General features: G+C 58.2%; 6 protein-coding genes across 6 annotated transcripts; 5 read left to right on the forward strand and 1 right to left on the reverse strand.

Moving 5' to 3' along the window:
- Window positions 1-1,007: 1,007 nt before the first annotated feature.
- GGTG_07773 (hypothetical protein) lies at window positions 1,008-4,227 on the reverse strand (the record flags this gene model as incomplete). Its single annotated transcript, XM_009225599.1, has 4 exons — window positions 2,787-4,227; window positions 2,288-2,672; window positions 1,931-2,153; window positions 1,008-1,164 (listed from the first exon to the last, which is right to left on the reverse strand). Exons 1-4 carry the CDS (start codon window positions 3,012-3,014, stop codon window positions 1,008-1,010), a joined length of 993 nt encoding a protein of 330 aa, XP_009223863.1. The 5' UTR covers window positions 3,015-4,227.
- GGTG_07774 (hypothetical protein) lies at window positions 3,081-4,595 on the forward strand. The gene has a single exon (XM_009225600.1). It carries the CDS (start codon window positions 3,465-3,467, stop codon window positions 3,954-3,956), a length of 492 nt encoding a protein of 163 aa, XP_009223864.1. The 5' UTR covers window positions 3,081-3,464; the 3' UTR covers window positions 3,957-4,595.
- Window positions 4,596-7,146: 2,551 nt separating this feature from the next.
- GGTG_07775 (hypothetical protein) lies at window positions 7,147-7,375 on the forward strand (the record flags this gene model as incomplete). The annotated part of the gene is made up of 2 exons (XM_009225601.1): window positions 7,147-7,275; window positions 7,343-7,375. 2 exons carry the CDS (start codon window positions 7,147-7,149, stop codon window positions 7,373-7,375), a joined length of 162 nt encoding a protein of 53 aa, XP_009223865.1.
- Window positions 7,376-7,446: 71 nt separating this feature from the next.
- GGTG_07776 (hypothetical protein) lies at window positions 7,447-8,253 on the forward strand (the record flags this gene model as incomplete). Its single annotated transcript, XM_009225602.1, has 2 exons — window positions 7,447-7,461; window positions 7,795-8,253. 2 exons carry the CDS (start codon window positions 7,447-7,449, stop codon window positions 8,251-8,253), a joined length of 474 nt encoding a protein of 157 aa, XP_009223866.1.
- Window positions 8,254-8,307: 54 nt separating this feature from the next.
- On the forward strand, window positions 8,308-8,640 carry GGTG_07777 (hypothetical protein; the record flags this gene model as incomplete). The annotated part of the gene is made up of 1 exon (XM_009225603.1): window positions 8,308-8,640. One exon carries the CDS (start codon window positions 8,308-8,310, stop codon window positions 8,638-8,640), a length of 333 nt encoding a protein of 110 aa, XP_009223867.1.
- A 336-nt stretch (window positions 8,641-8,976) lies between these two features.
- Window positions 8,977-13,032, forward strand: GGTG_07778 (hypothetical protein). Its single transcript, XM_009225604.1, has 3 exons — window positions 8,977-10,845; window positions 11,003-11,751; window positions 11,868-13,032. Exons 1-3 carry the CDS (start codon window positions 10,420-10,422, stop codon window positions 12,478-12,480), a joined length of 1,788 nt encoding a protein of 595 aa, XP_009223868.1. The 5' UTR covers window positions 8,977-10,419; the 3' UTR covers window positions 12,481-13,032.
- The last annotated feature ends 1 nt before the right edge of the window (window position 13,033 follows it).

A 13,033-nucleotide genomic window follows, 5' to 3' on the forward strand; every position in this document is an offset into this window, starting at 1 on the left:
AAGCCGTCCGTGGCAACGAGGTTTCGTGTGAGTGGACGAGCCAGGGGGAGAGAGGAAGGAACCCAACTGCTATTACGCCGCTCCATGAGCTGGGCCAGCCACCCTCAGCCCTTCGCCCACCTTGTGCCTCCGTCTCGCGGCCTCACTCTTTTCCCATGGTATATTATTTGCTGTGGGCGAGTCGCCTGGTGGGACTTCGTACTCGACGTACGCCCAAGGGCATGCCGCCGAGACATGGGGGTGGGCAGGAGATGGACATGGAGAGATTTGTGGTACGGCGCATATCGTCGGTGCCCTCCCAAGACGACGAAATAGACGAGACTGGGGCTCCAGGCCCTGTAGCAGCGGCGGCAGCAGCCCGTGGTATCAGCGTCGTGATGCAGGTGGGCCCCTCCCAGGCCTGCCGGGATAGGAACAGCCCGGTCGGTTGTGCTAAGAGCGTGGTAGGTAGGGGGGCGAGTGACGAGTGTTGGATCGGCCCAGCCATTTCCCGTTGCGCATCCGCGATTCACCTGCCCTTTCCAACTAGGCTGAGCGGTGCGGTCGGGGGACTTGCTGCGTGGCACTCGGCAGCTTGGCCTGTGTGATCCCTGGGCGCCAAACAAACAAGAGCCAGAACGCAATCACCCTCGTCTCCAGGCGCCAATTTCGTGTGTGGGATGCGCCATCAACATGGGGGGGCGTTTCCGGTGGCTGGCTGGGCTTTGGAGTTCTAGTGTAGGTGCCTACCTACCTACCCAGGTGGATAGGGAGGTAGGTACCTACCTAGACAAATTGTGGTAGTGGTGGTGGTGGCTGATGAGAAGATGACGAGACGCCGACAGTCGTCTTTCCCCAACGGCCAGACACAGCGAGCAAAACAGCGACTGGTGCAATGTGCTGCCTCCCGTGTGATGATGCATGCGTGCTATGCAGGGCGTGTGTGGAGGAGGGCGCCAGCAGAACCAGCACAATGACCACCCACCAACAGAGGGCCCCCTTCTTTTTTAGCGCGGGTGACATCGGAACTAGGGGAACAGGGGTAGCAAACCGCGCGAGGCAGGGGTGTTGCGCCGCGCCGCGGCCTTGTTCCGGCCTTCGTCTCCCTCCATCCTTTCGTTAGTGTCGGCGAGTGCTCCCTTTGCTGGCTTGGGGAAGGCCTTGCAAAGGCAATCGATATCCGACCTGACCGGGGTGGCAACGGTAATAAGTGACGGAACAAATCTCTGGACCAAGCAAAAGGGTCGCGTTCGGGCCAGCGCCACCCTAGGCGAGCTGCTAGCCTAGCCCTCCACGGCCTTTATGAACAAGACGTCTGTGCAACGCGGAGAAGCTTACCTTTTAAGCATCCAACCTAACCGCGCCTGCATGTGAAGGAAGCCAGAGGCTGCCTTCACATGCCCTGGTTGTTGGTGCAGGCTCGAGGTTGACGCGACCCCCACCAGGTATCAGGTACTGGGATTCAACGAGCCAAATAGGCAAATACCCCTTCTCGGCCGTCTCTCAGCGCTCCCAGTCCCCTTAGTTCCAAGCGCGCGCCGTCTTCTCTAATGCGCGTATCACGTATTACCGAGAGCAACTTGCCCGAAATAGTTGGTATGACTTTCTTGGCGAGCACGCTCGCTGGAGCCGTCGAGGGAGGAGTTCAGGCCCCAAGACATGATAAACGGGGGTAGACTGAAGACAAGCGATAGATGAGACATGTGGAGGGGAGTGAGGAAGGACCGACAGGGCGGAGAGAAACATGCACCCCCTCAGTACTCGAGATTGGCAGGGTTTCCTCCCGATCGAGGCTCTACCGGCAGCGCCAGCCGCAACGGAGGCTATCGGAAAATTTCCCAAAGATAAACGTGAGCGATAGACGGGCAGACGCACAAGACACACATACTGCGATATCAATACTCGCCGCCCCCGGAGAGGAGGAGGAAAAGGAAGCAGGTACCCGACAGACCGGGTTCCCACGTCTGGTCTCGAGACGCCCGGAAAGGCAGAGAGCGGCACCGGTGGCGGGGTGCTCGGTGAGAATGCCCGCTGTTTGCAGTCGGCGCCCTCCATCTTCGTCTTACCACACGGGCAAGGGAGGTTGATGGAGCGGGACATGCGAAAGCCAACCTGCGTGTCTGCCATCGCATGCCCGTCCCCAGACAGGAGGGTCAGGAGCTGGCGGACCCGGCCTGAGCGAATCCAGCGAGGTGGTTAGTCAGGTTCTTTGACGAGTCGCACGACGATTGCGGCCCACGTTACGAGTCTCGTGAGCTCCGCAGAGAGCCTGCCTGGTCGTCTCCTCTGATCCACCATATCTACAGACTCCACTTCTCGATGCGAGATGTGCAGTCCGCAGTAGCATATTTTGTGTTGCCATGGCCGGGCTGGGGGACCGTCGGTTCCAACGAAGTATGGGCTAAATTGTTGGTTGTGCCGAAGAAGCAGCGGCTTGGTCTCGGCGCGTGCGCGTCCCGACGACGGCTTCCCTCGGTCCCATCGTCTCTTCTCTGTCCCCCATTCTCTTCCTCCTTCCTGTCATGGGCCCTCCCCACTGGCTGTGGCCGCCGCATATTTGCACTTGCAGACGGCAGAGACAGGGTCATGGCACCGAACGGTTTCCGCCACCCAATGACAAAAATATGCCCCAACGTGCCGATTCGCAGTTTCGCAAGTGCCGTGGAGAAGAGTAGTCTGGGATCTCTGGGTGACTATGCGGCCAAGCAATTTGCTGGCCAGAGCGGCCTTTCTCGACCACTGGCCGTCGACCTTGGCCCCCCCGGGGGCCCAGAGGGGTAAGGAGAGTGATACAAAGAACCACTCACCACAAGGTTTGCGACCGGGGACTCTCTCTGGTCTGGCGCATGCGCGCGCTGGGTCAGGGAGTCCACGTCGCCGCGACCTTGCGCGTCTAGCATGTGCCTGCCCTGCCAGAGCCCACCTAGTTTCGCGCGCGCACGAGGGAGGCAGGCGAGGGCTGTGTGGAGCAGAGGCACATGCAAAGATACACAGTTGGCAGATTTGGATCGATGCGGGCCGCCCAGCTTATCCATATCAAAAGTCCCCAAGGACGGGCAGCAGAGCTTGCACAACCAAGTCTGTGTTGTAATGTAATCAACGCACGTAACCCAGGCGAGGCAGACCAACCTGCTGGCCGAGCCAAGGCGGGTGATCTTTTACACGCGCTGGCGGCTTGACGAATCGGGATAGGCCGGTAGGCGGGGTGCTGATTTTCCTTTCTTTGCTTTTTATCATCTCGTCGCCGTCTCTCACCCTTGGCACAGCTGCCTCTTTTTTTTTTTCCTCTCTCTCACTCTCAGTCTCCCCTTCTCTCATTATGCTTCGTCCTTCCCTCGCCCCTCTTTAGGGCTCGGCTGCACAATGGCTTCTTGGACTCGCGCTCGCGTCGTGTGTTTGGGCAGGTAGGAGCAGGGACGGGGAAGGCGAAAAGAATTACGGAGAACTGAGAAGCGAGGAGGGGAGAAGGAGCGTCTTTCGACGTGATGAACGGCAAGCCACGCCGCTGTGGGCCGGCAGGCGGACCAGCGTGTCGTGTCGAATGGGCATGCGGCGCTTCTAGGGTACAGCAACGTGGGAGGGGCGGACGAGCGGCGGGACCCATCAATTGGGCCCCTGAAGGCGGGTGGGAGATGGGAGAGGGTGGTGCGGTGCGTTGGACGGGCCCGCGCGGCCAGCGTCAATCAATCAGCCGGCAGACGAGATGGGGGGCATGGAGCAACCCGTTCGGTTTCCATTCCTTCGAAGGAAGGAACAGCGGCGGCGGCAGCGGCAGCAGTAGCAGCACGCAGAAGACAGTGGTGGGTCGAGCATGCAGCAGCATCGCTCAAGCTGGCTGGCCGGCCGACAAGGTTTTCTTGTCACAACGAGTCGTTTGTGCCGCGCTGCAACGGGGGTCATTCTGGCTCGGGCGGCAAGCTGTCACCCATGGCGCCGTGTCGGACGCCCTCCCCACGCTGCGGGGAGCCGTGGGCTAGGATGAAGGGAGACTGGTGTTGGAGGCTGGCGGCTAGGCGGGTTGACCGAGGAGGTGTCCGGGCAGGCAGGTGGGCAGGCAGGTGGGCAGGCAGACAGGCAGATGCATGAGTGAAGATTTTTCCTCCCCCTTGGTGGGTTTGAAGATGACACACGGGCAAAAAGAAAAGTGCGGGCGGCAAAGGAGGGCCAGCGCAGCTTGGCTAGGCTCGAGTCTAATTCGCACGACGGCAAGAGCTGGCCGACTTGTGGTCACCGATCTAGGAAGTCGCGAACATGACGGGCATGGATTCCGTACACCTAACCACCTACCGAAAGCGGCGCGGCCGCTATGGTTGCCCGGATTCGGCGTCACCTTAGTCAAGGCCAGGATCAGCAGGCGGGAAGGTCGTAGCAGAGATCGACTTTATCTCTATTAGGTAACGCGTGGCACCCTGCAAGGTTGGGGAACTCGATCACATTCTGGACATCCCATTTCTTGTGTTTTTCTTGTGCATGCATTTTGATCTTGTGGTTTTCTTTCTCGTCTCGTATTCGAGCGTCTTGTTCATTTCCTTGTCACAAAGTGCACTTGATCACGCTAGGTAATGACATGCCATATTACTGCCATTATTATTGACGCCATCCGCTGTCTATTCTTACCCTTGTTGGCAAACAAACGCGGAAAGCGGGTAGCAAAATAACCATGATCCCGAACACGGGCAAATTCCGGCAAAAGAAGAAGGGAAAGGCTGTGGGGGTTCATGGGTGGCCCGCTGTGATATCACGTGCATTGTACGGAGGTTTCTATCGAGGCGAGGAGGGGAGAGAAGGAAACACAGGGGATGTGCAAAGCAACCCCCGACCAGGGCTACCCCCGGGACATGTTCCGGCACCCTGGACTGGCCCGCCTGCTGAGCTCGACTCGGCTGGAGCGGGCGAGTCGGAGGGGCCCGGTCCAGTTAACAACGAACGATGGCGGCCCTAATACCATCTGCGAGGGAAAGAAAAAGGAAAAACCCACCTCGGAGATCACAGGGGCGGCGAAAGGGGGGTCACGTGCTGGCATAAAGTTACTGCCATTATTGAAGTTGGTGAAAAAAAGGAGAGAAATCGAGAAAAGCTTTTAAAGGACGAGAAATTCTTGAAGTTTCGTGACATACCCCCAAGTCACCACGACCCCTGCGATCTCCAGTTTCAACCCCCATGTTACCCACCTGTTACGGGTGGGTTTTCCTTTTTCTTTCCCTCGCAGATGGTAGTAGCCTAGGGATGCTTGCCGTGAGGCGGCCCAGACCGTTCCTTCTTCTTTCTTTTTTTTCCGTTTTTCTTTTTTTCTACTTTAATTTTCTCGAAACCTACCTATCTTCCCTAGAAATTGAGAACCCGCTTTGCCGGGGGGCCTGGTCAAGAAATGGAGTTAGGCATGCTGAACAAGGCAATTTGGCCGTGTGATTTATTTTTCAAACACTGCGCCCACCAGTAGAGCAGAGGGGTCGTTTGCAGTGCGAATGCAAAAAAAATCAACGTCAGCCCTGCTTGTGGGATCAGAAACGACCCGCCTGTATTAACTGTATAGGGAAAAAGTTGGGTTCAACACAGGCGCTCCCCTGCAAAGCGAGTTCTCAATTTTTCGAGAAGATACGGTGCTTGCTTGCCCTTGGTTTTCACCTTCAAATCCCGCGTATACATTCCCTTTGTAGCATCACTGGGAATGTGCTGCTTGACGGCAATGCATCTAACGGCGACACGGGAATTTTCTGCCTCTTTCCGGCAAGGCCTGGCGCCTGTCAGCTTGTCTGATGACCCCGTTGGCCTATCGGGTCGTGCATTTCGGTGAGGCTGGCGGCAGATAGCTCGAAAACAGAGCAATGGCGGCGGCGGCGGCAGCAGCAGCAGCAGCAGCAGCAGCAAAACAAAAACAACAACACACGCATGGCCCGGGGTGCAGCAAACGCGGCAATCGAGCTATTTGACTGGGCCGGGCCTCATGTACCCAGGGAACGGCTGACTTGGATCTGGGCAGGCAAGCAAGAAAGCAAAAATAAATAAAAATAAAAATAAAACCAAGGGAAACAAGCAAGCACCTAACGCGCGGGCGGGCAGGCATCTCGGAGAGGACGCCGAGGCACTATGGATGCCTGCCTCGTTAGCGCAGCGCGTGCTCCCTCGGGCACGGATGGGGGGTTCTCTCGGTGCAGTTGCGTGCATCCTTGGGGCCCGGACATGATGCTGTGGTGAGCCCGGGATGCGGTGCAAGATAAAGAGGCGCCCGCGTGCCTGGGACGCCGTGGATTCTCAGCCCGCAGCGCGCCATACAGCCTGCTTTTGCCGCTCCTCGGTCGTAGGAATTATCGCCAGACACGGCGCACAAGGTGCACACGGCACCATGGGCACGCCCTGCCTGGGCCTTCTCCCTTGCTGTCACCGAAAATAAAAAAGGTGACGGAACGGGGGCTAAGGGCGTCAGGGGTCCCAGCAGGGGACATGACGGCAAGCGATGCCCGTTTGAGGAGGAGCGTAAGGCGTTCTTGGCGATTGTTTTGTTCCCTATTTTATCCCTTTGTATTATTTCATGTTTTGTTTATCTATTTTCTTCCTACCTGGTGTCTCCCTGGGCATTCAGCGGGCACTTCCATTCTTCCTCGCCTAAATTTTCGTTGTTTCCTCTGCCTCTCCTCCCCCCCCCGGTCCAGAAAAGTCTTGGCTTGATCCTGTGTTTATGCACATTGGTGGGTGCAGGAAACAAAGTCGCGCCAATGGTTAAGCAGCAATTGGCCCCTGCACTTGCGCTATAACCTCATAGTGGATGCCGGGGGTGGGAGGTCACTGGGAGGCAGAGGGTTTGTGCAACCGCAGCTGCTCCCCAGCGCGCGCGCTCTTGCCTGAATGGAGGATGGGGCCCCCAGACGAGTTAGCGGACGGGTTTAGATCGATTCTGTTTGCTGGTCTCGGCCTGGGCTCCCTGCCACCCTGCCTCCCAGCGGCAGAGATGACTTGAGCTGCAGGGAAGAACCTTGCGCGGCAATCAAGGTTGGAGCACAGATGCCCAAAGATCACGGCCCGAAATATCGTAAGAGACCCAGGGCAGGCTGGTGGTGGGCAAATATCAATGACAAGTGGCCGGCGACGAAGCGCAGAAGACCAATCCATGCGCAATGCAGACGACAGCTGCTCGTCTGGTTGGCAAGCCGAGATGGATGGCGGGGTGACATGGTGCACGGTGGCATGGAGGATGGAGGAGAGAGAGAGAGAGAGGTGGACAACTGGATCGAGGTGGATGCATTTGGCTTCCATTGTCCGTCCAAGGCCCCATCCGTCATCTCTCTCGTGCTGTGCGATGTACAGTAGCGGGTAGCATGTAGCCTGTATGGGGTAGGCACGCACACCACTTACACAACTCGGACAGGACTACACCGTGGAGATGACCAACGAGCGTTGAAAGGGTGGGAACGCGGGATGCGGGCTTTTCTTGTTGTGTAGTCCAGACCAGCGACGCCACAGAGCGTGGACATGGGCAATGGTGAGGTGTGTATGTATACCACCAACCTCTACCTTGAGTGCTTGAAAATGTGTGTGTGATTCTGCACGGCACTATAGGCCAGAGGATGCAGCTAGCGAGGTTCGCAATGAGGTCGGATAGGCGGGCGGATGGGCGGGCGGGTCGATGGGGGTTGCGTATTCTCGAATGCTAGCCAACATGCTGGCCTGGAGATTTTGGGTACCTAGGTAGGTACCTAAAGTACCTTGGCTGCTCGCGTAGTAGGATACTTTTGCTTAACAAGACCCTTTTATCTAGCCGATGCGCTACCAAGCCGCCAGCCAGGTCTAGTTTTTATCCAATTGCTTGTGCAACCGCAGTGCTGTTGTGCTGTTGTGCTGCTGTGCTGGCTGGGGCCCGGTGGTACCCTTCCCAGCTTCCCTCCCATCGGCACGGCGGGAGACATGGAGCCAATTCTCACCACGGGCATCCACCCGGTCCCCGGCCCTGCCAGCAGCCCTGGTGCCCTGGTCCTGGCCGCTTTCCTATATGGGCACTTTGATTTTCCATCACCACTGCAGCGCCGTCTCAGTTTCACCGCAGTCGCCATCCCTTCCTCCCGTCAGCTTGTCTTTGCCGGGGCCGAGTGGCTTGACTCCCGCCGGCCTGCCCAACGGCCAAAAGCCAACTGCTCGACTGGACGCCAGCCTTCAGCTCCGCGGCCCCTCACCACCTTGCGCCTGCGCCTGCGCCTGCCACTACCACCACTTACCACCACTACCGCCACTACTACCACTACTACCACCACTTCCATGCCTCCAAGTTCCCTCTACCACTAGCTTCCTCCCCCTTAGTTCTGTTCCCCCCTCCCCACTGGCCTCGACCTCCACCACATGCTCGACCAAAACAACCTCAACCCATCCTTCGCACACCTCGCCTGTTCTGCCCTGCCCAAACAACGACCCAAGACCAGGCCAGCAAAGCACACCCACGACGTGCAGCCACACACACCCCTACCCGCTCCTCACGATACCTCGCCCGTACATGACCCCATTCCCGTCTCCGTCTGGGCGCGAGCGGATTCCCACCCGGACCTTGGTCTTTGGTCACGGTCTCACTCTCCCTCTCCCGGCGCGGCTCGTTCCTCGTCTGCCTCCACTCGCCGTCATCGCGAAGCCAGCAGCCCCAGCCCCAGCCCCAGCGTCGTCAGCACCGGGGCCGGCTAGGTTGAGAAAAAGGGGGCCTGCTCGCCTTGTGTACCACTCACACACTCTGCCTCGGTGCTCACCTGCCTTTGCCTCCCCACCTGCACTTAGCTGCGGGTGGGCTTGCCGACCTCCCTCGAGCGTAGAGAGGTATATGGCTTGGCCTCTGAGGGCTCCAGTCCGGTCCGCTGCACCGTTTGCGCAATAATAAAAAAGGGCCGCGGTTACATTCGCGGTCCAGACTCTGCATACGGTCATCATTGACAGCAAGCGGTACCTCTCTACCCGCCTGGAGCACGCTTGCTACTCGTCCCCTCCCCTCCCGCTTTGCCCATTTGCCAAACCTGCTACCTACCTCTCTATCCGTTGGCCTGTCTCCCGTTGGCTTGCCTCTCACGAGGTACCAATCTACATACCCACTTCACTATACCTGTCTCCTCCTCGCCTGCACGCCTCTTTACACCCCCCGCCCCGACCATCATCACCCTATCTTCACCTCACCTCCTCTTTAACTTCACACCTACCTCTCACCCGTCCCTCGCCGGATATTCTTCAAAGTGGGCTGCGCCAGCTCTCTCTCTCTTTTCCTGCTTCGCACCGTTTCCGCTTCGTTGCCCTCAGCATTTGTTCGGACTGGATGTGGCCCTTTGCCTAGGTCAACGTCGTGTGTGTGCTTTTTTTTTTTTTGTGCGTGACGGCTACTTGCGCGAGCAGCAGGGAAGGCGGAAACCCGTAGTGGTGCTTTCGTTTTTTTTCTTTCTGCCTGGGGTCCGTTTGGCATTTGATTGCTCCTCTCGGTCCGGGGCTGGCCTGCTCTGAGTGGCTGCTTGCCTCGGGTTCCCGTTTGGGTAGCAGCCTGCATTTTGCAGAGCGGCGAGTGGAGGAAACTGGAGAAGCAGAAAAGAACACAAAGAAAAACAAAAAGGAGGGTACCCGATCTACCTCTCCCGTCGTCAACCCACCTGGCCTTGACGACATCCCCGTATCCGCCTCCTCGCCTGCCAACCCGCCACTGGGTGCACCGGCACGCACTGCGCCCAAGTACTGGTGGGCTGCAATCTCCTCCTCTCAAGGTGTATTGGCTGGCTTTTCCTATACAGCCGCGCGATTCGACTGGCTGCCATTGGATAACCCCCACCCCCCCCAGCAGCTTATCCCATCAGCCCGAGCTCCCTCCCCAAGCCCGACCAACTGTATTCGCAGGCTTCGAGACTCGGGACAATAACCTTCTTTACGACCGCCTCCCCACCTCACCCCAGCATCAACCTCCCCCACGCGTCTTGCTTTTGTTTTTTTGTCGTTTTCGTTCGGCGTCTCCTGTTATCTTCCTTTAGCGGCTGTATCGTTTCTCTGCCTCGTCTTTCTCGCCTGTGCCCGCATCGATTCCTTGATCGCTTTAAGCGGCAGCTGCCCCAGATACCCCATTTGTTGTCTCTATTTCCTCGCATGCGTCCCCGGCACCGGCAACTTTCTCCGTGACCTGGCTCTCCTCGCGCTCTTGTTTATCCCCCCTCTCTTCAAATATATCCGGCAACATTCTTCTCCAGCCTTTTCCGCTTCTCGCCAAGGCATATTTTCTTGCGGAGTTTGGCTGGCAGTGGTGGCTTTTCGACTCGGGCTGAGTCGGAACCGCTTCTATCGCCTGCTTTAGTGCCCACGTGCTTACGAGAAGACACGCCTGCTGCGAGAGCGTGTTTCCCTGGAGCACCCCTCTCTCTATCTTCTCACGCTCGCCCGAACTCCCCTTTTTCAGCAGATGATGCCGAGTAGATGATCCTAAGAGCTCCCAGCCTTTGAAGGATGCATCCCGCGTCGACACTGGCAGACGCGTCTCCCAAAACGGATGAACCATCAAAGGCATCGGGGCAGCACCAGCGGCACACGAGCCCAGGCTTTGCCGTCCACCCTAGCTCGCGCCACACCCACTCCCCCCATTCTGCCTCGCCCATGAGGAAAAACACCACCTCATCCACCAGCACGAACGCCACTCACACTACGGGGACCACCATAACCTCAAACGAAACCCCCGGCTCCCCCTTCAGCCTGGACGCGTCCCCCAGCTTCTCGAGCCAGCAGGTTTTCTCCGTAAAGGATGGAGCCGACTTGACGGGTGGCCGCCGGGCCAGCAGACGACGCACCGGTCCCCTCTCGGCAGAGCAGAGGGAGAAAGCGGCACTAATCAGGAAATTGGGGGCGTGCAACGACTGCCGTAGGAGAAGAGTTGCTGTTAGTGCTTTCCTGTTCTCTCTCTCTGTCTCTCTCTCTCTACCTCTTGACTCTTCTCTGTGTAGACCTTGGGGTCTACTGTCTCGAGCGGCATCACCGTGCCGCGGCGCCGCTGCTCACACACGAGACTCTCGATTGCTCACTTCTGGTCCCCTAGTGCCACCCGAATCACCACAACATGACATGGGAAGATGCTTTCCGGAAGTACCGCGCCCACAGCCCGGTGCATGAGTTGGCCCCATTAGGGGCTCGCCCCCTAAGCCCGCGCCCGGTGAACCTGGAGCCTTTGTCTAATGGGAACACGCCCCTGTTGACCCACGACCCCCATGATATGGAGGTGGACAGCGCGCAGCCGCCGACGACGACCCCGACTCCGCTTCCGCCGAACCAGCAGCCGCTACCACCGCCGCCACCGATCCGAGCTCCCCTCGGCAGCGAATCGCGGGTCAGGAAACCGCTTCCCTCAGGACCCCGCTTGGAAAAGCTTGCAGGCCAGGCCTCGCAAGCAGTTCACGCGGCCCGGACTGCGCATAGTGGCCCGCAGCAGACTGCCGAGAGCATCCAATCGGAACTGCAGGCCGCGGCTTCCAAGATCGCCTCAAACCCCTACCGCAGCCGATACACGGCCGTGCAGGCACTGCTTCTCTACTGGGAGGACGACGAGGAAGACGGAGAGCTGGTATCCTCGGTCGAGTACCTGGCTGAAGTGCTGCAAAAAGACTACCAATACGTCACAGAGACCAAGATGATACCTTCGTCGCCGGAGAGTGGCAAGAGTCCGTGGAGGTGGCTGTCTCGGACCGTAACCAACTTTGTGGACAACCGGGACGATAGGGACGTCCTTAAGCTTGTCTTTTACAAGGGACAGAGCTATCTCGATGGAGACCGCGAGATGGTTCTTGCCAGGTAAGGATAGCCCCGGGCTGTTTCTCGTTGTGTGCCATAAAACGTCACCCAAAAAAAAACAACCAAAAAAACCGCGAGGGAGCTTTAGACTGATGATTATCTCTTGTCACTCCTAGGTCGCGGGATCGGTTAAAAGGTCCCACGATACGGTGGAGCGGTATCCAACAAATCCTCGAGGAAACGTCCTCAGATACGTTAATCATCATGGATGCGGCCTATTACCCCTCGTCCAAGTTGGTCCGGCAGCAAGGGGTGCTGGAGGTGGTTGCCGCGTCGGCCTCGGAAGAGCACTTCGGATCCATGGGGAACGCCTCGTTCACGCGGGCCGTCGCCGAACAGCTCCACACGCGAATCAGCCAGCGGAACCACATGGCGCCCCTGACGGCCGCCGAGCTGCACGCGAAGCTGCTGTCGAGCTACCCAAAGATGGTGCAGGACCGGTACCCGGAGAAGCCCATCGTCAAGAGCTTCCCGTCGCCGCTCCACATGCAGATCTCGGGGAACTCGAGGCTGCCGTCGATCCTGCTCGCTCCCTTGCGGAGGGGCCTGCTCTTCGGCATCGAGCCGGACCCGACGGCGCCCCGGCTGAACCTGACGCTCCAGTTCGGCGCAGACTCGGCACCGTTCGACATGGAAAAGTGGGCCGAGTGGCTGCGCTTGATGCCAGACGGCGTCAAGGACGTCAAGGTCGAATGGCCTTGCAACAACTTTAACAATACGTTTCCGTGATGGGCGGCGGGGAGGGACGCGCTCTTCGCTCGTATGATGAGCGCCGAACAAGAAGGGGATGGCCGGCCAAAGCCCAAGGGAAATGATACCCTTCGCTCCGAATGCCCGTCATGATATCATGCCCATCGACTCCCCGCGAGCACACGCCACGTCACGACATTTTCCTTGATTCTACGAAAAAAAAGGCCCATGGCTCGAGCCTTGGTCTCGATCCGGCCGCGATTGACCGCGAGTCCCGAGGGCGACACGCATCGTCTCAGCATGATACCCGTGCTCTCACACAAACTTTTCTTTCCTTCAAGTCCAATTTTTTTTTTTTTGGTGGGAAACTCGTCTTGACTCTAGCAGGATATCGCTGCGGAGCAGAAGAAAAAAAGGCATGCCGTCGCTGCAAAAAAAGGAAAACACCCAATAAAAAACCAACCGATCTCCTCGCCGTCTTCCCTCACTTCCAGTCCACCTCTGCCGCTTCTCTCTGTTTATATATCATCATCTCCAACATGTCCTCGGCTGCTCGTCGGCATGGCTGACCATGGTTCTTTTGTTCTTGGGG

This window comes from Gaeumannomyces tritici (genome assembly GCF_000145635.1).
Source record: "Gaeumannomyces tritici R3-111a-1 unplaced genomic scaffold supercont2.4, whole genome shotgun sequence".
Lineage (NCBI taxonomy): Eukaryota > Fungi > Ascomycota > Sordariomycetes > Magnaporthales > Magnaporthaceae > Gaeumannomyces > Gaeumannomyces tritici.